The 18,502-nt window shown below is 54.8% G+C and overlaps 2 protein-coding genes across 16 annotated transcripts in view; both read right to left on the minus strand.

The window, feature by feature from the left end:
* Window positions 1-725: 725 nt before the first annotated feature.
* Window positions 726-13,281, minus strand: SLC35H1 (solute carrier family 35 member H1). 3 transcript variants are annotated; one of them, XM_079127956.1, is made up of 11 exons: window positions 13,251-13,281; window positions 8,601-8,673; window positions 8,302-8,447; window positions 7,787-7,937; window positions 7,002-7,065; window positions 6,249-6,321; window positions 5,566-5,734; window positions 5,393-5,476; window positions 2,764-2,939; window positions 1,666-1,795; window positions 726-1,339 (listed from the first exon to the last, which is right to left on the minus strand). In XM_079127956.1, exons 3-11 carry the CDS (start codon window positions 8,419-8,421, stop codon window positions 1,212-1,214), a joined length of 1,095 nt encoding a protein of 364 aa, XP_078984082.1. In that variant the 5' UTR covers window positions 8,422-8,447; window positions 8,601-8,673; window positions 13,251-13,281; the 3' UTR covers window positions 726-1,211. The 3 variants fall into 3 exon arrangements, with proteins under 3 accessions (XP_078984082.1, XP_078984081.1, XP_078984083.1); XM_079127955.1 differs by lacking the exon at window positions 13,251-13,281 and adding an exon at window positions 9,507-10,853 and having other exon boundaries at window positions 8,601-8,676; XM_079127957.1 differs by lacking the exons at window positions 7,787-7,937; window positions 8,302-8,447; window positions 8,601-8,673; window positions 13,251-13,281 and having other exon boundaries at window positions 6,872-7,004.
* ELMO2 (engulfment and cell motility 2) overlaps window positions 8,314-18,502 on the minus strand; it is a 45,341-nt gene continuing 35,152 nt past the window's right edge. For 12 of the 13 annotated variants that reach the window (XM_079127946.1, XM_079127945.1, XM_079127934.1 and 9 more), the window contains 3 exons: window positions 17,450-17,527; window positions 13,251-16,290; window positions 8,314-8,676 (listed from right to left, as the gene is read on the minus strand). In XM_079127946.1, the coding sequence (XP_078984072.1) occupies window positions 16,090-16,290; window positions 17,450-17,527 (279 nt within the window). In that variant the 3' untranslated portion in view covers window positions 8,314-8,676; window positions 13,251-16,089. The remainder of the gene's footprint in view (window positions 8,677-13,250; window positions 16,291-17,449; window positions 17,528-18,502) is intronic. The other variant, XM_079127944.1, reaches the window with a different exon arrangement.

Here is an 18,502-nt window from a genome sequence, read left to right on the forward strand (position 1 = left end):
AGTATTGCTGTCCTGGGCTCAGCTCAGTAATTCTAGCACATTCAGTAGGGTTAGCCTTTTATCAGAGCCCTGTCCCGGTCCTCCCCCAAGTCACCACCTCTGCCTGGATCTGGACAGTGGTGGCAGGCCAGCTGAGTGCTACAGCCTGGTGCAAGGGCGCCACCTGCTGTGAGTGCCCAGAGCTCCCCCAGGAAGCCCTGGTCGTGGGCAGCTGCTCACAACCACAGGTATGGGGCCTGGGGCTTGATCCCTGCCTGTTCCACCCTGGAGAAGGGGTCGGTCAAGTCCAAGAGGGGTGAGGGGAAGGCAGGTCCCAGGGATCCTTTACAGGAAGCAGCCCAGGACCTGCACGGTGGTGCACACCCACTGTGATCCTAGCCCGGCTGCTCACTTAGTAAGCTCTCTCTTTCTAGGTCCTGACCTCTTGGTTGTTGAAAGGATTAAAAAACCAAACCTAACATTTAAATGTTACAAATACTGGTAACACTCTTCAGAAAGACTCATATTATTTCCATTTCACAGAGGTTAAGGATTCACTTAAGGTCACATGGAAAAGGGACAAAGTCAGGATTCAAATCTAGGCCGTGAAAAACATGTTAAGTCCCCAGGACACCGTACTCAGTAAATATTCATTTATTTTCTGCCTGCACGTGTGGTGGGGCCGGGCGGAGGGGTAAGCGGGAGACGCAGGAGGCTGGGGAGGCCCCACTGGGGAGAGAAGGGCGCTGCCAGGCCTTCACAGTTCTCCTGCCCTCACGCCCCTAGGCAACATCAGTGGCCACTGGACCATAAACCATTTATTTCCAAACTATAAATAAATCTGCTGAGAAAGATGCTGTCCAGGTGATGAGGCTCCGACCCCCCACATCCCCAGCTGCCCTGCCGTTCGGTCAGTCCCTTGGAAAGCAGCTGTCCTGGATTAGTCTTGCTCGGAGCCTGGCCAACGGCTGAGAAGGACACACCCAATTCCCTGTCCACCATGACCCCAGCACAGTGCGGGCTGAGCCCCACCAGGCCCGAGGCTGGCCTGATGCTGACTGAGCTCCGCGGGAAAGGGAAGGGTAGGAGCCACCAGCCCCGGCCTAGCTGCCCACAGGTGACTCCCAGCACCACTCCCGGCTGCTGCAAAGAGCCACGGGCCCCGGCTGCTGCCGAGAGCTCAGCACCGCTGGTCACAGAGCAGCCTGCCCCTAAGTTGCTCTGCTGGCTGCTCACTGCTGCCCCTGGGCCACGAAGTAGTTGTCCTCCTCCTCCTCTCCCTCCGGCTGGCCGCTCCGGAGGAGCAGCTCCAGGTCCGGGCCGGAGCCCAGGCCCTTCAGGGGTTTAGATCCACCGTCACCTTGGGGAAGAAAGAAATCACGGTTATGGACCTCAAAATGGTGCTCTTGGCTGCCCTGATCTGCGAGGGTCACCCAGGTCCCGACCCTTGGGAGATGACCCCCATGTCCTTCCCAGGGTGATGGCAGCACCACCAGGCATACTTTCTGAGCCACGCAGCAGCCGGAGGGAAAGTTAGACTCGAGCCAGCGAAGGCTGCAACTCTCTGGGGAGGCTGAGAGCCACAGGCTCTTCAGGACAGGCAGAGCTGGGGCGAGGGCACTTGGGGGCCAAGTCAGGCGGAGAGTGGCATCACAGAATGGAGGCGCCTGGACAGGCTCCAGTTACCTCTGGAATGTAGAGCTTTCAGGGCAACGTGCAGAGATATTCCCGAGAGGCAGAGGGCGAAGCCCAGCCAGTTGAGGAGGCTGATCTGATCGCCCAGCAGGTGAGCTGCCAGCAGCAAAGTGCAGACTTCCTGTGGGCAGAAGTGGGTGGGGGTGGTCAGCACAGGCGGCTCCTCCTCAAGGGGAGGACCAGTCCCAAGGCCTGCAGGGTGAAGGGGTGAGGGACAGCCTGCCCGCACAGCATTCCTGCCAGCCCCGCTACGTGACTGATGCAAAAGGCAGCAGAATTTCATAGAATTCTGCTGGGAATAAAAGAGGCACGAGAGACACAGGGTGGGGAGTGCAGCCTGCGCCACATGCATAGGAACACGAGTTAGCTGCCCTGGCACGGGCACCTGCAGATGGGCAGCCCTCAGCACCTTAGGGCAAATAGAGAGTCACACCGGGCCCTAAGGACACGATGTCCCAGGGTCCTTCATAAACAATGCATTCTGAGAGTCCCAGCTATGGTTCCTGGCTGGGTCGCCAGCCAGAGGCCCTTGGGGATCTTGTTTCTGCCCCAGCGAGGGGTCTGCCTGGTCCTGAGCAGGGAGCTGCAGAAATGGTGGGGGAGAGGGAGGTGCAGGAAGAAAGGGGAGGAGCGCAGGGAGGCAGGGGAGAGCTTCAAGGTGCCAGGAAAGGCAAGACAGGCAATGCAGGCCCCTGGCACGACATGGCTCTCTTGCGGGCCCACGCAGACACTGCCAATCAATCGTGGAGCTCTTTACTGAGGAGTGTGTGTGGGCTTCTCAACCTGAGGCTCCCGAAGTACAATGTGAATGCACCCAGGCTAGAGGAGTGGCTGGCCCTGACCCGCTGCGTACCCTCGGCTGGGAGCAGCTCTGCAGCCCCTTCCCCATGCTGTAGGGAAGACCGCCTCATTCAGGGTTGAGGGATGGAGGGGAGAGGAGAGACCTGAGCGCGCTGCCTGTCACTCAACTGGGCTTTTGGGTCTCTTCTCGAAAGGGCCCAGGAGAGCCAGTGCTGAGATGGAAGCTGCTGGTGAGGAACCTTTATGGGACCCTCTAAGGGAGGACGGGGGTCACTTCTAAGTCTGTACCTTAAAAATGCCAGCAATGGAGAGAGTGAGGCTGGAGGTTCTGGACACCAGGAGGAACTCGGAGAAACCCAACCCGAAGGCGAGAATCCCGCCAAGAAAGAGACTCCCAAGTACCCGCAGGAGCAGCCCCGTGTCCTGGAAGCGGAAGATTTTCTCAGATGTGGACAAGTGCAGACCTGAAAGCAATGCGAAGAGAGCGCGGGAGTCCAGGGCTGGGGCTCCTGGGCAGCCCTGCCTGCACCCAGGCCTGTCAGCACCGAGGTGGACACAGGAGCCCCGGCTGACCCTCCAGCTGGGGAAGATGGGAGGAACAGGATAATCCCACACAAGTTGCCCTGAGACCTGGGGAGACAGGAGGAGCTATAACAGCTGCCAGGAGCCCCAGTGCAATTCCAGCAGGCGGTCCCGACAGGGAGCGATGCGGATCTGAGGCCTGATGTGGGGGCTGGCACGGCCCAGGGGCTACAGCAGCACCCCGCTCCTTTACACTGTTGGTCTGCCTTTTTTTTTTGCAGTTTTGGGGATGGAATCCAAGGCCTCGAGGATGGTAGGCAAGTGTTCTGCCTCCAAGCCCAAATCTAGGTCTTGCTACGACAGCTATGGGACGTGGGCCAAGATGTTCCCTTTCTGGACTCAGTTTCCCTGCTGCTGAAATGACAGGGCTGGGTCCAGGCTGGCGTTCCTCTAGCGGGCAGCACCGCCTGATGAGCTTTCTTCCCTCCCCGCTCCTTCCCCTCTTTTTGGTACCAGAGATCGAATCTGGGGTGCTCTACCACTGAGCCACACCCCAAACCCCTCTGATTTCTTTATTTGGAGACAGGGTCTTGCTAAGTTGCCAAGGCTGGCCTTGAACTCGCAATCCTCCTGCCTCAGCCTCCCCCATGGCTGGGATGATGAGCATTTCTCAAAAAGAAAACACACACCTATGTGAACAGATAACTGCACAAAACACAAATTTTGCCTAGTCCCTCCAAAACTGTCCCTCTGAAGGGACAATCCCCTGGGTGCCCAGCAAGATCCCCACAGTGTATCAGCAGAGGATGGAGTTAGCCCTGCACTGGGCACAAGAGACACCTGTGGGAACTGGATGCTGACGAGCACTTGGGCATTTTTGGAGGGAAGCACTGAAGGAACAGAATGACAGCCCCCTGCGCACCCCGGCCCCCCGCTGGCCAGGGGCTCACAATGCAGGACATCCTGCTTGGGGCTGGGCTCGGCAGGGCTGCCAAGGCGTGGGTAAATTGAAGGGAATTCGGGGAAGAGCAACATAAGTAATGAAGGCGCTTGGGGGATTAATTTACCAGAAAAGATTAAAGGAGCTAAATCCATGCAGCTTTGCTAAGTGGCGACTACCAGGGGCTTTCGGATGAGGTTGCAGACAGGGGAATGGAGCAGACACCCGGGGGGCCGGGAGCCTGGTGTGTGGTGCAGGGGGCATAATGAAGCAACGAGAGAGGTTTTTAAAAAGGAAAAACATGAGCTCTGAACAGAAGTTTCCTGGACAACGGGGCTGCAGAATAATTTTCTCAGGGAGGCGGGAGACGCTTCGCTGCTTGAAACTTAAATGGATGTGGGACAGAATTTTCTGTAATGACCCCGAGGACAGTCGGGACTCTGGAAGAATAAATAGACAGAGGACAAAGACTAATCCCAAAAACTGGAGGAAGGAAGGTGGTGCTGGGCTGCCCGCCCTCGCAGCTCTCCCGCCTCCTTCCCCTGGAAGCCCACAGGGAGGGGACCCTGCTCCCAGTCCAGGCTCCTGCTGGCCCTCAACCCCGGCCCGCATGGCTGATGCCACAGGGTTATAGGCCCACATGTGATCGAACCTTCTTCCCAGAATGCCCTGCCTGCCGTGGACCACCACACACCGCTCATCTGCCAAAATACACAGTCTGGGAAGCTTTTTCGACTTGCTCACTCCACTGTCCCAAAACAGCAGGTGACTTAGGCCCTCTTAGGGGCAGCATGCAAGGCAGGGAAGATTGGGCTTAACCACTTGAAGCTGGGAGGCTGGGTCCAGATTCTGGCTTCTTATGAGCAGAGGGACCTTGAGCAAGCTCTTGTCCCTTCTGAGCCTCAGTTTCTTTCATCTGCAAAACCAGGACGATTTCAGTATCGCCACATGTTTTTTGGGAGGATTAAGTGAGTTAAGCATGTTTGAAATAATTAAAATAGCCAGGTGTGGTGGTGCAGGCCTGCAGTCCCAGATACTCGGGAGGCTAAGGTGGGAGGACCGAAGGTTTGAGGCCAGACTGGGCAACCTGGTAGGATCCTGTCTCCGAATACAAAATCGAAAGAGCTTGGGGTGTGGCTCAGTGGTAGAGTACCCCTGGGTTCAATCCCCAGTGCTGGGAAAAAAAGCAAAATAACCAGAAAAGGCGAACGCAGTCCTGGTGAGCCTTCAGCACTCAGCACTGGCCACCACCATGGCTGTCCTTGTGCTTTACACTCTTCTGAGTCATTACCAGACTGGATTCCAGTCTTTTTGGTTCTGGGGTCTGTCCAGTCCCAACCACCACCGCAGGGGTGGGGCTGTGTCTTTGACCTTGGCAACCTCTGCAGCTAGCACCACACAGGGATCTGGGATTTGCTGTTCTGAGGTGCCCCGGGGGTGGCTGGCTCAACATACCTTCAAATATGGCAAAGAGAGGGAAGAGCCCCAGAAACATGAGTGGCTGCAGGTGGAACATGGTGTCGATGGGGTTCTGGAGGCCTGCAGGGCAGGGACACAGGGGTCACGAGGTCTGGCCCATACCTGCACAACTTCCAGCCTGCCTGTGTCTGACCCTCGCCCATGCTCACCCAGCTCAGCCTTCTGCAGGAGCATCTGGGTGAGGGTCCAGCGAATTCCACCGATGAACGAGGCCCCCAGCACCAGGGAGAAGCCTTTCACGTTGAACTGTGTGGACTTGTAGGTGAACATGAAGAGGCCCCCAGCAATGAGGAGAACCACCAGGACCAGCGTGGCACGCTAGAGGAGGGGAGCAGGTGCAGCTAACTCGGGAGCTCGTCACAAGCAGAGTTTGGGGTCAGTGTCCACCCTGGCTTCCCCTGGGTAGGAAACCTTCTACCCTCAACCACTTCAGGAAGTCAGGGACAGTCCTTGCCTGTCGACATATGTAGGGTTGACACTCAGTGGGCATGTCCCCAGTATCCCTACCTATTCTAAAATACTACAGTGCTTTCTGCGACCTGTTCCCAGCTGCAAGCGGCCTCTCTCCCTCCACCTTGTTTGGTGGCCCACCAAACAAGGACCACCAGCTTGCACAGCAGGCTCTCCAGGACCCTCCTGCTTTCTTCTGTTAGCTGCTGACACACTTGTTTCTAAATACTCTGCATACTGTCCCTATGCTGAAGAGGGAGTTACTGCTACCTGGGCTGGGCCTGTCTCCTATGTCACAGGGTGACAAATCGCTGCTCAGATTCCCTCTTCTATTTTGGGTGTAGGCAGGGGTAGGAAGGACAAAAGAGATGCGGGGACTCACCAGCTCCTCCAACTTGAAGATCAGAGAGAAGATCAAGATGAACAGCACAGCTGAAGACTTGGTCATCGTATACCTGGAAGCGGAAATTACCCACACTGCACTGCGGGAGCCAGGGCTCAGACCCACCACCCAGAAAAGAGCCCAGAGCACAGATCAGCAGGCTGGAAGGGGGTGGGGGCTGACTTTCCAGAGAGCAACTGGTACTGCTCAGGGCAGCAGGGCACCCTGGGTACGAAAGACCAAAAGGAGTCTGCCTGAGTCATCTGACTGGGTCCTGTCATCAGAAGACTCTCTGAGGCCCCAGATTATCATTGGGAGGTGAGGCTGTGTGTCTGACATTGGCGTCCTATCCTTTACCTAGCCCTTGGCCGAGACCAGGTAACGAAGAACAGATTAGAGAAGAGAGGACATGAAGAGGACTGTGTCCTCTGAAGCCAACTCCATAGAGCCAGCTATCACCCAGCCTGTGCCCACACCGGGCACTGGCGCAGCTGCGTGCTCTGGGGCCAGCCCCTTCCTCTGCTCTGCTGTTCTGCCCCTGCCGCAACTGCAGTGCTCGGTCCGCATCCCCTGGCTTCCCCCGCTGCCTGGCAGGCACAGCGTCCCCTCTGCGCTGGGCTTACGGAAAAGGCTGGAGACTTCTCGGAGAGCTGCTGGGTGCCAGGGAGGAGCTGAGAGAGCAAGGGCTGGTCCCAGAGAGTGATGGAGTGGCTGGCCCATCGGCCAGGTGCGCAGACAGCAGCCGGTACTCACAGCGAGACAGTGATGTAGAGGAAGCTCCAGTTGGACAAGCCCACGTCAAGTGCTGTTGCCAGTGCTGTGAAGACAAGGGCCACCCATGGCTGATGCAGCACAGGAACATCCAGCCAGGTGGCCGCTATGGCCCTAAGGTGGCTGAAGAGGCCATTTTGCCCTGCCCGGGCTTCCTTTCTACCTGCAACTAAATGGTTAACACCTGGCTAAAAAGTGGGCCGTCCAGCAGTAGGGCTGAAGTTCATTCTGATGGGCTGGGTGCTATTCTCATTTGTTAACTGATTTGAATATCCCCGCCCCCACTGGTGGGACCCTCTCCTCACCCAGTCAATCCTCTTGTGAAAACCCTTCTCCCAGGGGATCAAATAAACTCAACAGTGCACCTGGTCCTTTCAAACTTCACACGCTGGGTGCGTGACACGCCAGCACCAGCTGGTCCCACCTGTCCTTTGGTACCTGCCCACATACACCTGACCTAGGAAACTGAACCCAGGCAGGCCTAGGTTAGGCTCTGCTCCCAGTGCTCTGGGGCTCCTCCAGTGCATCGCAGCCCCAACAGGGCAAGGACCCTGCCCGCGAGGCACAGGCACACACTGCAGGTTCCACCTGTGCACTGCGGGGGCTTTCTGGGTGTGTGGCAGGGATGGGGAGACAGGGAGAACTCAAGAGATGGCGGGGTGAGAGGTGGGAGGCAGAGGGCACGAGAAGGCATGGGGTGGGGAACGAGGGAACTTGACCTCAGGGCCCTGAGGGCTTCTCTCTGGTCCTTCGATGGGGACACATACCTGTGGGGGCCACTCTTTTGAGGTAGTCGGTCCAGCTCAGCACCACGCGAGCCCTGTGGCTGGAACACTGAACCAGCGCCCTGGACAGGGCGGAGAAGAGGAAGATCACGGCCAGGTGCAGCATGGTCATGAAGAGGGGGAAGTGGAAGCTCTGCAGAGCCCAAAGCAGACACCAGGCTGCTCAGAGAGCCGCCTGCGTGGGCGTCCGCGTCCTCCCTCCAGCTGGTGGCGGGGTGGGAAGGGCCGGTCCCCTGGTTTGCAGTGAGGGGCACTCAGCTGCATGACAATCCCTTAGGCTAAGAGCTATTCACTCTGGAGGTCACAAGAAATGGCAACCCGGGGCTCACTCCCAGCTGGTGCTGTCTCCACTTCAACACCTGCTGGCTGTTCTGTCAGCCCTGCCCACAGCCCACTTCCAGCCCACTCCCAGGCAGGAGCCACTGTGGGCCAATATGGCCATACTGATTGTGGCCACCTTTGTCCCAGCACCCTGCACTGGTGAGGCCTCCAGTTACCTTCGTCAGCCATTTGTTGTAGAAGGTGATGCCGATGGAGAAGCAGTAGTAGAGAAGGACCAGCCCCAGGGTCAACACCGCCTTCCATACAAAGGCCACGTCAAGGGCCCACCTCCCCATCCGTGGAGGCTGCGGCGCCCGAGCTCCTGGGCCACGAGAGACAGGCACCTCTTTTGAAGACAGCCCACAGGAAAAGTGGCAGCTGGACCACGACTTTCAACAGGCAGATGCCCTGGCTGGAGGGGTTCGCTTGGCCTCCATGTTTGGAATGGTCAGAGGAGCCCCCGCCGAGTCCTCACCTAAGGGGCTGGCGGTCCACGCCGACCGGTTCCATGCTTAGCTGGAGGCCAGGCTCAAAGGACCCCAGTTCTGCTGCTAGAAAGATGAGAAGACGGCTCTGGAGGTCCTGCAGCTCCCGGCCTCGTGCAGCACACACAGAGCCCCAGGTCACGTCCCTTCCCTTGTCTCCAAGCTGTTCTCCATGGGCTGCCATCAAAATGACCTTTTCAACACATAAATCTGTCGTGTCAGACCGCTGCTTAAAACCCTTCAGCAGCTTCCAGTGCTCTTATGGATAAAGGCCAAAACCCTTCCTGGGGCTCTCAAGGCCCAGATCCAGCCCTGCCAGTCTTACCAGCCTCAGCCCCAGGATTTCCAGGGCAGGTCCAATAGGCTGCCTTTCGGTCCTCCCAACACACCAGGCCCTTCCCTGGAGGAACAGAATGCCTGCCCACCCTTCAAGCACTCTTCAATTCATCCTACTTATCTTGGGCACAAATGTCATGTCCTTAGGGATCTCCCCCAACCATCAGTCCTGAGATACAGGTGGCTCTACTTTTTTTTTATAGCACTTCTGTGGGATGTGATCTGAGTAATGTCTGGTCCTCTGCAAGGCAGTGAACTTGAGGACAGGGATGGCGAGTTCACATAGAACCCTACCCACACCTGGTATTTTATAAGTTCTCCATTCGGTCTGATGACTCAGTGACAGACAGCATGCATGTCATTTTCAGGGGACTGATCTTGTCTTCAGGGGTTAAAAGTGGACCAGGAAACCTGCATCTGTCTGCTGTCTGGACCTGGCCTCTACCAACTGTCCTCAGAGGCGGAGACTGTGTAGGGTACTGTCAAAACAAACCACTCCCTGCCACTCAAGCAACCCTGATGAGTGCCGGAGCAGGCATGGCTGGGAGAGGTGGACCCACCTGTGCCTGGGGGAGCTGGGGCCCAGCAGTGCACCTGATGCTTCAGCTGTGTGTCCTCCTCACCGTACACTTGGAGACGCCCCACCCTGCTACACTGCCACCTTCTGGAAGCCTTCTTAGAAGGCTGATCACCCCACCCCGAGGGTCTGAAGGAAAGGCCACACCTGCTCTGTGCTCTGGAACCTGCCCTCCCAGGAGGCAAACTGGGAGCTGGCACAGGCTTTGCCTAGAGGGCTCCAATTCTCTTCGAAGGAGCTTTAGAAATTGGTAGTGGTGACTTGGGGGGATCCTGCTAGCATACAGGGAGCAAGGCAGAGTCCACAAACTAAGAACTATTTTGCAATCTGCAGGACTTTGCCATTTGGGCAGAAGATGGGCCTATGGTTACCTAGACCAGACCCTGACTCAGCTGTAGATGTAAACACACAGCAGCTCTTCTAAGGCTTGACCTTGCATCGAAAATGTCCAAAACTTAATTACCATGTACACTGAGGGGCAATGAACTTTTTGTCAAAATGGTACCAAGAGGTTCTATTCTGAAAAGAAACACATCACCTGGAGAACGGTACTCATGGTTTCTGAGCTGTGGCACACCACAGCCGTGTGAGTCTGTCTGTGGCTACCATGTTCCCAGGTGTTCTACAGAGGAGGGAAGCCACCGGCCATGTCACCCTCACAGAAACACAGTTACTTTCCTTTTGTATTACAGTTAAAGCACACTGATTTTTAAAAATCATGTGAAGGGCTGGGTATGATGGCATATGCCTACAATCCCAGCGACTCAGGAGGTCAAGGCAGGAGGATTCCAAGTTTGAGGCCAGTCTTGGCAACTTAGCAAAATCCTGTCTCAAAATAAAAAATAAAAAGGGTTCAGGGTAGGGCTGGGGAGATAGCTCAGTTGGTAGAGTGCTTGCCTTGTAAGCACAAGGTCCTGGGTTCAATCCCCAACACTGCAAATAAATAAATAAATAAAAAGGTTCAGGGTGTAGCTCAGTGGGAAAGCAGCCCTGGCTCCAATCCCAGTACTGACGGAAAAAAAAAAAAAAAAAAAAAAAAGGACACATTGGATCCAGCGGGTCATGTGTCACTGTCTTGCCTGGTCTAATGCATGACGTGCCTTCTGCTAGCTGCCATCTTCCCAGTGTGGACCCCAGCTCTGATGCCCCATGGACCTCAGAGAAATTTCAACTGTGACTTGACCTCTTTACCTGGACCTCTGGCCTTAGGTGTCCCACACCTGCCCTTTCCCAGCATTGAATGGCCCACGCCTCTCTCCTCCTCCACCCCTCTTTCCCTGGGCCACACTCTCACTCAAGTCACAGCAGCTCCATCTCCGCAAATACCCCCAAGTGATCACATCTGAGCTCCAGGAACCTCCTGCAGGGGTCTCTCGGCTCCTCCTGCCCCTCCCAGCCAGACTGCTGCTTCTGCAGCTAAGAGGGCAACGGGCTTGAGGCCCACACTTTCCTCTAGGCCAGAGGTTCTCCAACTTGGTGCCACTGATGTTTGGGGTTGGACAAACCCTTTGGGAGGCCTGTCCTGTGCACCGGAGGATGTTTAGCAGCATCCCCAGTCAATGGCCACGAGGTGCCAGCCCAAGCTGTGACCACCAACGCTGCGACCCCACTGCGAGCACTGCCTGGGGCTCGAGAGTGCTCCCGCTGTGCTGCGCAGGCAGTGGCGGGCCTGTTGACACTAAGGGGACTTTCTTACTAGCACTCATGCCATGGGCTCTTCCAGTGGCTTCCACGCTAGGCCATCTGTTTCCCCTTCTGAGGACCAACCTGCACCTTGGCTTAGGCTACAGTGCCTGCCCTGACAGTGCAGTGCCCTCCCTGCGCTTCAAATCATGCCTCTCCTTCAGAGCTCGTCCAGACCCCTGCAACCCCCAGCCCGCAGGGGGCACGTCTTCAGCCAGCAACGCTCGGTTTCTAATGAGCATTAAGGTAATTCCCCTACCCAAAACACGAAGCCTGACCTCAGCTCCAGGGCCACATACTCAGTGTACATTCACCAAACACTATCATATCCCACCAGCACTGGCCCCAAACTGGAGGAGGTCCTCACGCTCCTCGTGGTGAGGGAGACCAGGCTCGCAGGGCTAAGCGCTCTTTTCCGAATCTCACCTGCGAAGAAAGGAATTCCCACTCTGCCTCACTTTCCCTGGGGAGCCGCGGCCACACTGGGGTAGGCTGTGCACCGCTGCAGCGCCTGGCTGCTCTCCACTTTCCCAATTTCAACATGGCAGCATAGCTTAGTGCTTAAAAGTACAGCTTTGAAGTTAGAGACCTGGAGCAAGTCCTAGTACTTCTACTCTAGACGCTGGAACTCAGTTCTCCTACTGAAAGGGGAGACAGAACCACCTGGCTCCTGGGGAGAGGTGTCAATGGCATTAGGTTCAGCACCTGATGCTGGAAGGTGCACGAGTTACCTCCCTCCAGCTCCCTTTATAGCAAAACTTCCTCAGCGGCCCCGGCACTGACAGCCCACTTCCTCACCTCCTCTCACTTCCTGCCCCTACAGCTCCCGGGCCACCACACTCTCCCCCACCCCCAAAGGCCAACTCTCTGTTCTCCTTTATACACTGACCACTTCCTCCTCCTGGAAAGACACCTCAGATGCCATGACCCCACAATCTCTGGCTTGTCTTCTGCTCCTCTTGGCTGCTGCTTCAGTCTTCTTGGCTGACATCACCTCTTCAACTCAACGTGTAAGAGCTGGTGCCTGAGGGTCAGATCCTGGTTCCTTTTCTTTCTTAATCCTCATCCTAAGCATCACATCCCACCCAAACCACTTGGCAGTGATGTCTTTACATTAGCCCTACGCTTTCCTGTGATGCAGGCTAGTATATCCAGCTTCCTTTTGGTAGCTCCACTCCAGACGTCTAAATCTTAAGATGTCCTAAGAAGATATCGTAATTATTCCCCACGCCCCCAAACTACTCCAAAGTCATTTAGTAAGCGCCAGTGTAATGCACAGTTACTTAAACCAAATGCAAAAATCACAGATGAAGTCATCTTTGACACCGCGGTGATGGCCCTCATTCCTCACACCCTGCCCCCTCAGCTCCGCCACCAATTACTTCTTGACCTGTCCACTTTTCTTCACCTCCCCTTCCACAACCACAGTCTCGGCCACGTTATCTTTCGTTATCTCGGTGTTTCCTCTTTTGTCCCCCACGGCCTGGAGTCCACGAAGCAGCCAGCGAGGTGGCCTAAACACGGAAAGCAGACCACGCCCTCCAAGGGCTCCTGGGCTAGTCCCACAGGAGGCCTCCTACCACCTGGCCTCCCCCGACCTCTGCAACCTCATCCTCCTACCGCTGTCCCCAGCCCCGGCCGCCGTGGCTTCCTGCGGTTTGACAGGCACATCAAGTCCGCGTCCTCTGCTCGGTTGAACACTCCCCAGGGCCCCCCATCCTCCAGGCCCTTCCCACCATCTGACGTTTCCGTGTTTGCTCACGTGTCTCCCTACCCCACCCGGACCCCGGGGCCGGGCCTCTGCGGGCGCGGCCGGGTGTCGGATTCCCGCCTGGCGCAGGGCCTGGCACCTGGCAGGTGTTCTGGAGTGGCAGGCGGAGCGGCGCGGGCAGCGCGGGCGGCCTGCAGGAGGACGCCGCGGTCCCCGCCCCTCCGCGGACTCGGCGGGCAGCAGCACGGGCGAGCCGCTCGCGGAGCCGGGGCGGGACGCCGCCCCACGCCAGCCCGGAGCCCTCCCGCGAGCTCCAGCCGCGCGCCCACTCACCTCCACCGTGGCGCTCGCGGCCGGGATCCTCCCGCCGGAAGTGCGAGCCAGGTTCCGCCCCCGAGCCGCGGGAGGGGTGGCTTCCGCCGGAAGCCGCCGAGGGGCCGGGCGGGAGGAGGCGGTGCTGGGGTGCTGAGCAGAGACCCCGGCCAGAGCCGCTGCGTCGTGGCTGGTGGGTCCTCCCTCCGCGCTCAGCCGGGACCCCGCGCGGTACCCACCTTGGGTGCAGCCCTGTATTGTAGTTTTTTGTCCCCGGCGCCGAAGGAGGCGCTTTCCCCGGAGTCGGGGTGCCTGCTATTGTCCTGCACAGTGAGCACCCCATACAGTGGTCACCTATTAACTTATTAAACAGATTGTTTCTCTACATCCAACCCAGTGCCGGGCAAACACGGAACGAACCACGGAATCTCTCTGGGCTGTTGCTTCTGGAAGCGCAAACCAGCTAGGAAGTTATGTCAGGGACGTTGAATTTTTAGTTAGAAAGATACAGAAGTAATAACATTTGTAAAGTATTTTGTCTGAAGCTTTCTGAGAATAATTTCAAGAGGCTGAGTAAGGGGAGAGTATCCCAGAGGAAACAGAAGAACCTAAGAGGGGGCGAGAAGGCCCCAAGTTTGCTGGGAGCTCAGTTGGTTCATAGAGGGTAACAAAAACTTGGTTAAAGCAGCCAAGGAGTAGGTTGCGGTGGCCCCCCAATGCCAGCCTAGAGCATTCAGACTTGATCCACCTTGCAGGTGGGTTAAAAGGGGCAGTGAGAAGAAAAACTAGGTCAGGTAGGTGAGGGCTGCACATTGAGACCCAGTTTTGTGCTTTTTGCTCTCAAATCTCCTCGGCTCCGCACTAGGACTGGCTGCAAACATGGATCCTTGTAAATGACTCAGCTGGGCTGCAGCCCCTCTGAACAGAAGGCTCAAGGCCAGAGTGTAAGCAGAGCTTTGTGGAAACTGCTGCTGTCTCCCTTGCCAGCTGGCATCACACAGGCATCGGTTCATTCAGTACTTACCAAGCACCTACAATGGTACCCATCACTGCCCAAGGTCTTGGCTTTATTCGTCCTCCAGGCCTGTGTGGCATGCACTTCCTATGCCTTTTGAGAGAGCTTGTCCTCGCTCCCTCCTCTCTGAGGTGAGAAAGTAAAGTATTTTCATCATTGCTGTCATTCATGCCTCCCAGCCACCAAGGCTGTGGACTGGAACAACAGCCTTGAACACCAGCTGGAAGGCTGCGCACTAAGCGCAGGCGACACAGGGCGAAGAACCTCTTTGTAAGGCATGAGGGCTCAAGCTGTTCCCTGACGGGGAAGAGGCAGGATGTGTTCATGGGGGTGTACAGTATGCCTTTCCCTGCTGTACCCAGCAAGCCTGAGAAGGAAACACTTTGTCCCAGTACAACAATCTGTGAGCATTCTTCACCAGCAGGTGTGTGCCATGTGGTGGGGGTGTCTGGAAGAGGAAGGGGCTCTTGGAAGGTTGCTAATGGCTCCAGCTGGAGTTCTCTAGTCTCCCAGGTATACTAAAATGAAGACTGCCAAGGTGACTCCACCCTTGGGCAGGGAAACAGCTGTTAAAAGGAACCACAATTTGTACATCAAAGAGTATTTATTGAAAACCTGGTTACTGACAGGAAGCTCCTGGCTGTTCTCTGGTTGCTCTTGGCTCATGATTGGGAGTGTTACTTTTTTCCCATTTTACTGCCCTGCAAACATTCTGTCCTAGGATAGGTAGATCTTATATAAATATATATACATGTTCTGTATAAGTATGGCCTATAGTAAAGAAAATATATAGTACGCTCTTCATTGGGTAGTACCTACCATGCTGGGGTATCAATACTGAATGCCACTGTGTTAACAGGCCCAGGGGGAGAGGATGTGCATGTGGTTCAAGTGCTGAAGCACCAGGGAAGCCCCATGGCACAGCTGTGGCCTTGGCTGACCCCAGCCAGCTCCCTGAAATCATGGCCAATGGCAGAAACCACAGCACTAGGAAGGAGAGAAGGAAAGGCAAACTTCCTACAGTCTGGAAGGCCAAGGGAAAACAAACCGGAGGGGCTGCAGCTCAAGCCAATGGGAGATTTCCCCAGGAAGGAAAAGATACAAATGTAGGGGTGACCAGGTGGAATCTTGTGACATCACCACAGTCTAGGCCTAGGCCTTAATGGGGCTTTCCCTGCAGTGTTCCTGGAGAGTAAGAGGGCAGGACTTGGCTTGGAGGTCTCTGCCTGGCCAGGATGAGACTGAGAGCTTGTATGGAGAAACTTCCATCTGTCCTGATGCCTGCATGGACAAGAGAGATCTGATAGCTCTGGAGATCAGAGATGTCAGAGCCAAACCTCAGAAGCAGCAGCATCTTGGCACCGGATGAGGCTGGAGTGAGCCCTCGTGAAGACAAAGCGAAGGCCCAAGGCCCACATTCAAATCCACCCACAGGGACTCCAAGGCTCTCAACGTGTGCCCTGTTCACCTGTCCTCTGCAGGCAGCTTTTCCTGAGCCGTCGCTGGCTCATATGGGATCCTGCCAACAAGAGCAGGCTCAGGAAGGAAAGGTGGGTGGCTGCTGTTAAGCCCAGTTCAAGACACAGTTTCTAGGCTGGAAGGCAAGGGCACCTATCATTCATTCCTCATGGCCCAATCCCAGGCTTCGTGGTGATGGGAAGGCAAAGCACCCGGCCTCCATGACTCCTATGGACAGGGACCAGGAGGAAGCTCTGGGTGGTCTGAGGTGGGTTTACTGGCCACCACTGTCACTGTAGTTTCTGTACAAGCAAAAGACAAGGCACCAGAGCTGAGTGTCTCTCGTGGGCCCAAATCCCTCCTGGGTACTGTTGTCTGGCTCCAGGCTCAGCCGTAATGATAGACGAAGTCATAGCTGCTGGGCTCCTTGGGGACTGGTGGCGGTGCTTCAGGGATCTGGATGTTTTCCAGGTCCAGGAGCCGCAGCTTCATTTCCATGCTCAGCAGGGTATCCAGGTCACTTTTGGTCAGCTCACTGGACATGTCCTTACCCAGAAGGGCACTGAGGCCATCAATCCAGATGCAGTACTGTGGGAAGCAAGTTGCAAAAATGTCACACGGTAGCCACGGGGCCGCAGGATAGTCTGCCAGAGTACCTGATCTGATGGAACTTACCAAGGTCCCTTCTGCACTGTTTAGAATAGGCAGATGACCATAGCAAAGATGAAGTGGGAGGTGGTCACACTTTCTTAAGAGACCTTCTGGGTTTTATGGCGGGTATACAGTTAAAACTCCCTAAAATAATATGAAATGTGGCCTAAAAAATATAATTAATGAATAGAGCAAAATGAGACCTAAGTCTGGAGCATTACCTACCTGAACTTGGTTACAGAATCTGTCATGAGTGTGGTGGCCAGTCCCCAAAACTGGAAGTGTATAGTGCAGGGCATGTTAGGTGAAAAAAGTAGAACCCATACAGGAATATGGAAAAGTCTCAGTCTTATTTTTTTAAAAAAAGTAACTTGAAAAGACCAGTCAATAAATGTTAAGAAGTAAGTACTATAGAATGAGCAGGAGGGCAGCATGACGGGAGGGAATAATGTACACTTCTTCCCAGTCCTCCCTCCTGAAGTCTCCCTGTGTCTCTGTTCCTTCCTGCCTTGTTCACTTGACTCCCCATATGCTTGCTCTTCCTTTCCTCCCAGCTAAACTCTACTGGCAGCTCAGGCCCTGACCAACTGTGCTCTTCTCAAAGCCTGGCCTCTAGTTCTCACTGGTGGCTCTCAGCTCACCAGGCATGTATGGTTTCAACAGCATTTACTCTTCCAGGGCTGTACATGGAAATGCAGGCCCCTTGTCAGAAGAACAAGATCCGCTTGGCTTCAAAGCCCAGGCTGGATCCACTGTGATATGCGACTGGGAGCCCTGAGTAGGGAGGACCTGGCAAGTCAACTTGGATTGGGGCCAGAGATAAAATGAAAAGAGGAGACTGTTCCTAGTCCTGGGTGAATAAGTTGTCCCTTGTAGACCCTATCTTTCTAACATATAGCTGTAGCTAAAGAATACTATGGGAAGAGCAGCCCACAGCAAAAGGCCCACAATATGGCAGAGCCTCAGCATCCAACAGCCTGTATGATCTGCTGTGGCCACTGCTTCGAGATGGATGCTCCCGTCTGCCCACTTGTCCTCCCCAGCTGCAGAGTCCCAGTAAGGGCTTTGCTGTCCAGGGCAGCAGCGCACTGCTCACCTCATATTTATTAGGAGCGATGAAGTTCAAGGTCTCATCAGGGTCATACAAGATGGAGAAGGCCAGTTCCAACACCTCCTAAAGGAGAGAGGGTTTCAGTTACTTGGAACTACAGAATGGCCTAGGCTGTGCACATCAAGAGCTTGGCCAAAGTCCTAGTAACGTGGCACTGTCACCAAATGCACTGATTTAGCTGTGATGCCACCAAGGCCTGTAGGCATGCACACAGGTGTGGCTAGAGATAAGGCCCAGTGGTCATCAACTTTAACTCTTAAGTCCTGCCTAAGTTGTGGTGACACTTTTAAGATGGGAGTAGTCATTTCAACACTCAGAACCCTTGAATGTCAGAGTCCTTGACTATACGTTTTAAAACTTTTTATTTTATATTAATAAAATGATTGCTTCCTGTTTCCATCATGCTGTAATTGGCACAGGGAAGTCTTAACAATGTTTTAAAAATACCAAAAACAAACCACAAAGACAATTTGAACATCAACAAAATAACTGCAATGAACTGAATGAGACAAATATGATTTACTTATATCCATGACTTCATACTAAAAAACAAAGCAAAACAAACATAAAATTGGTTATTGTTGAATGATAACAGGGAACTCACTCAGGGTTTTAAAAGTACATACATTTAAAAAAAAAAAAAAAAAAAATCAAGCATGGTTCTTCCTTTCTTGCATAAACTGTACTACTAGAAAACCAAAAGTAAATAAGAGCAAATTTCTCTTCAGAGAAGTTCAGCTCATAAGTAGAAAAGGACCAACTGCACCGGAAAGTCCCTAGTTGGCAAATCTTAACTTACTGATGGAGTGGGTGCTCAGCAGCAAGTCTGCTGATGTGGCACGAAGGAGACACGGGACACTGGAGCCTCCTGACAGATCACAAGACCATCTGGGAAGGGGTCTTGCCAGAAAAAAGACAAACCTGAACCAAATCAGACCTCTAGATCACTCTACCAATTTACAGACCGGGGACAGAGGAACAAGTTAAACTAAACCACAGGGAGACACTGAGCAAAATTCAGACTCTGGGAAACTACCG

The sequence above is a fragment of the Sciurus vulgaris genome, assembly GCF_902686455.1.
Source record: "Sciurus vulgaris genome assembly, chromosome: 2".
In the NCBI taxonomy this organism is placed as follows: domain Eukaryota; kingdom Metazoa; phylum Chordata; class Mammalia; order Rodentia; family Sciuridae; genus Sciurus; species Sciurus vulgaris.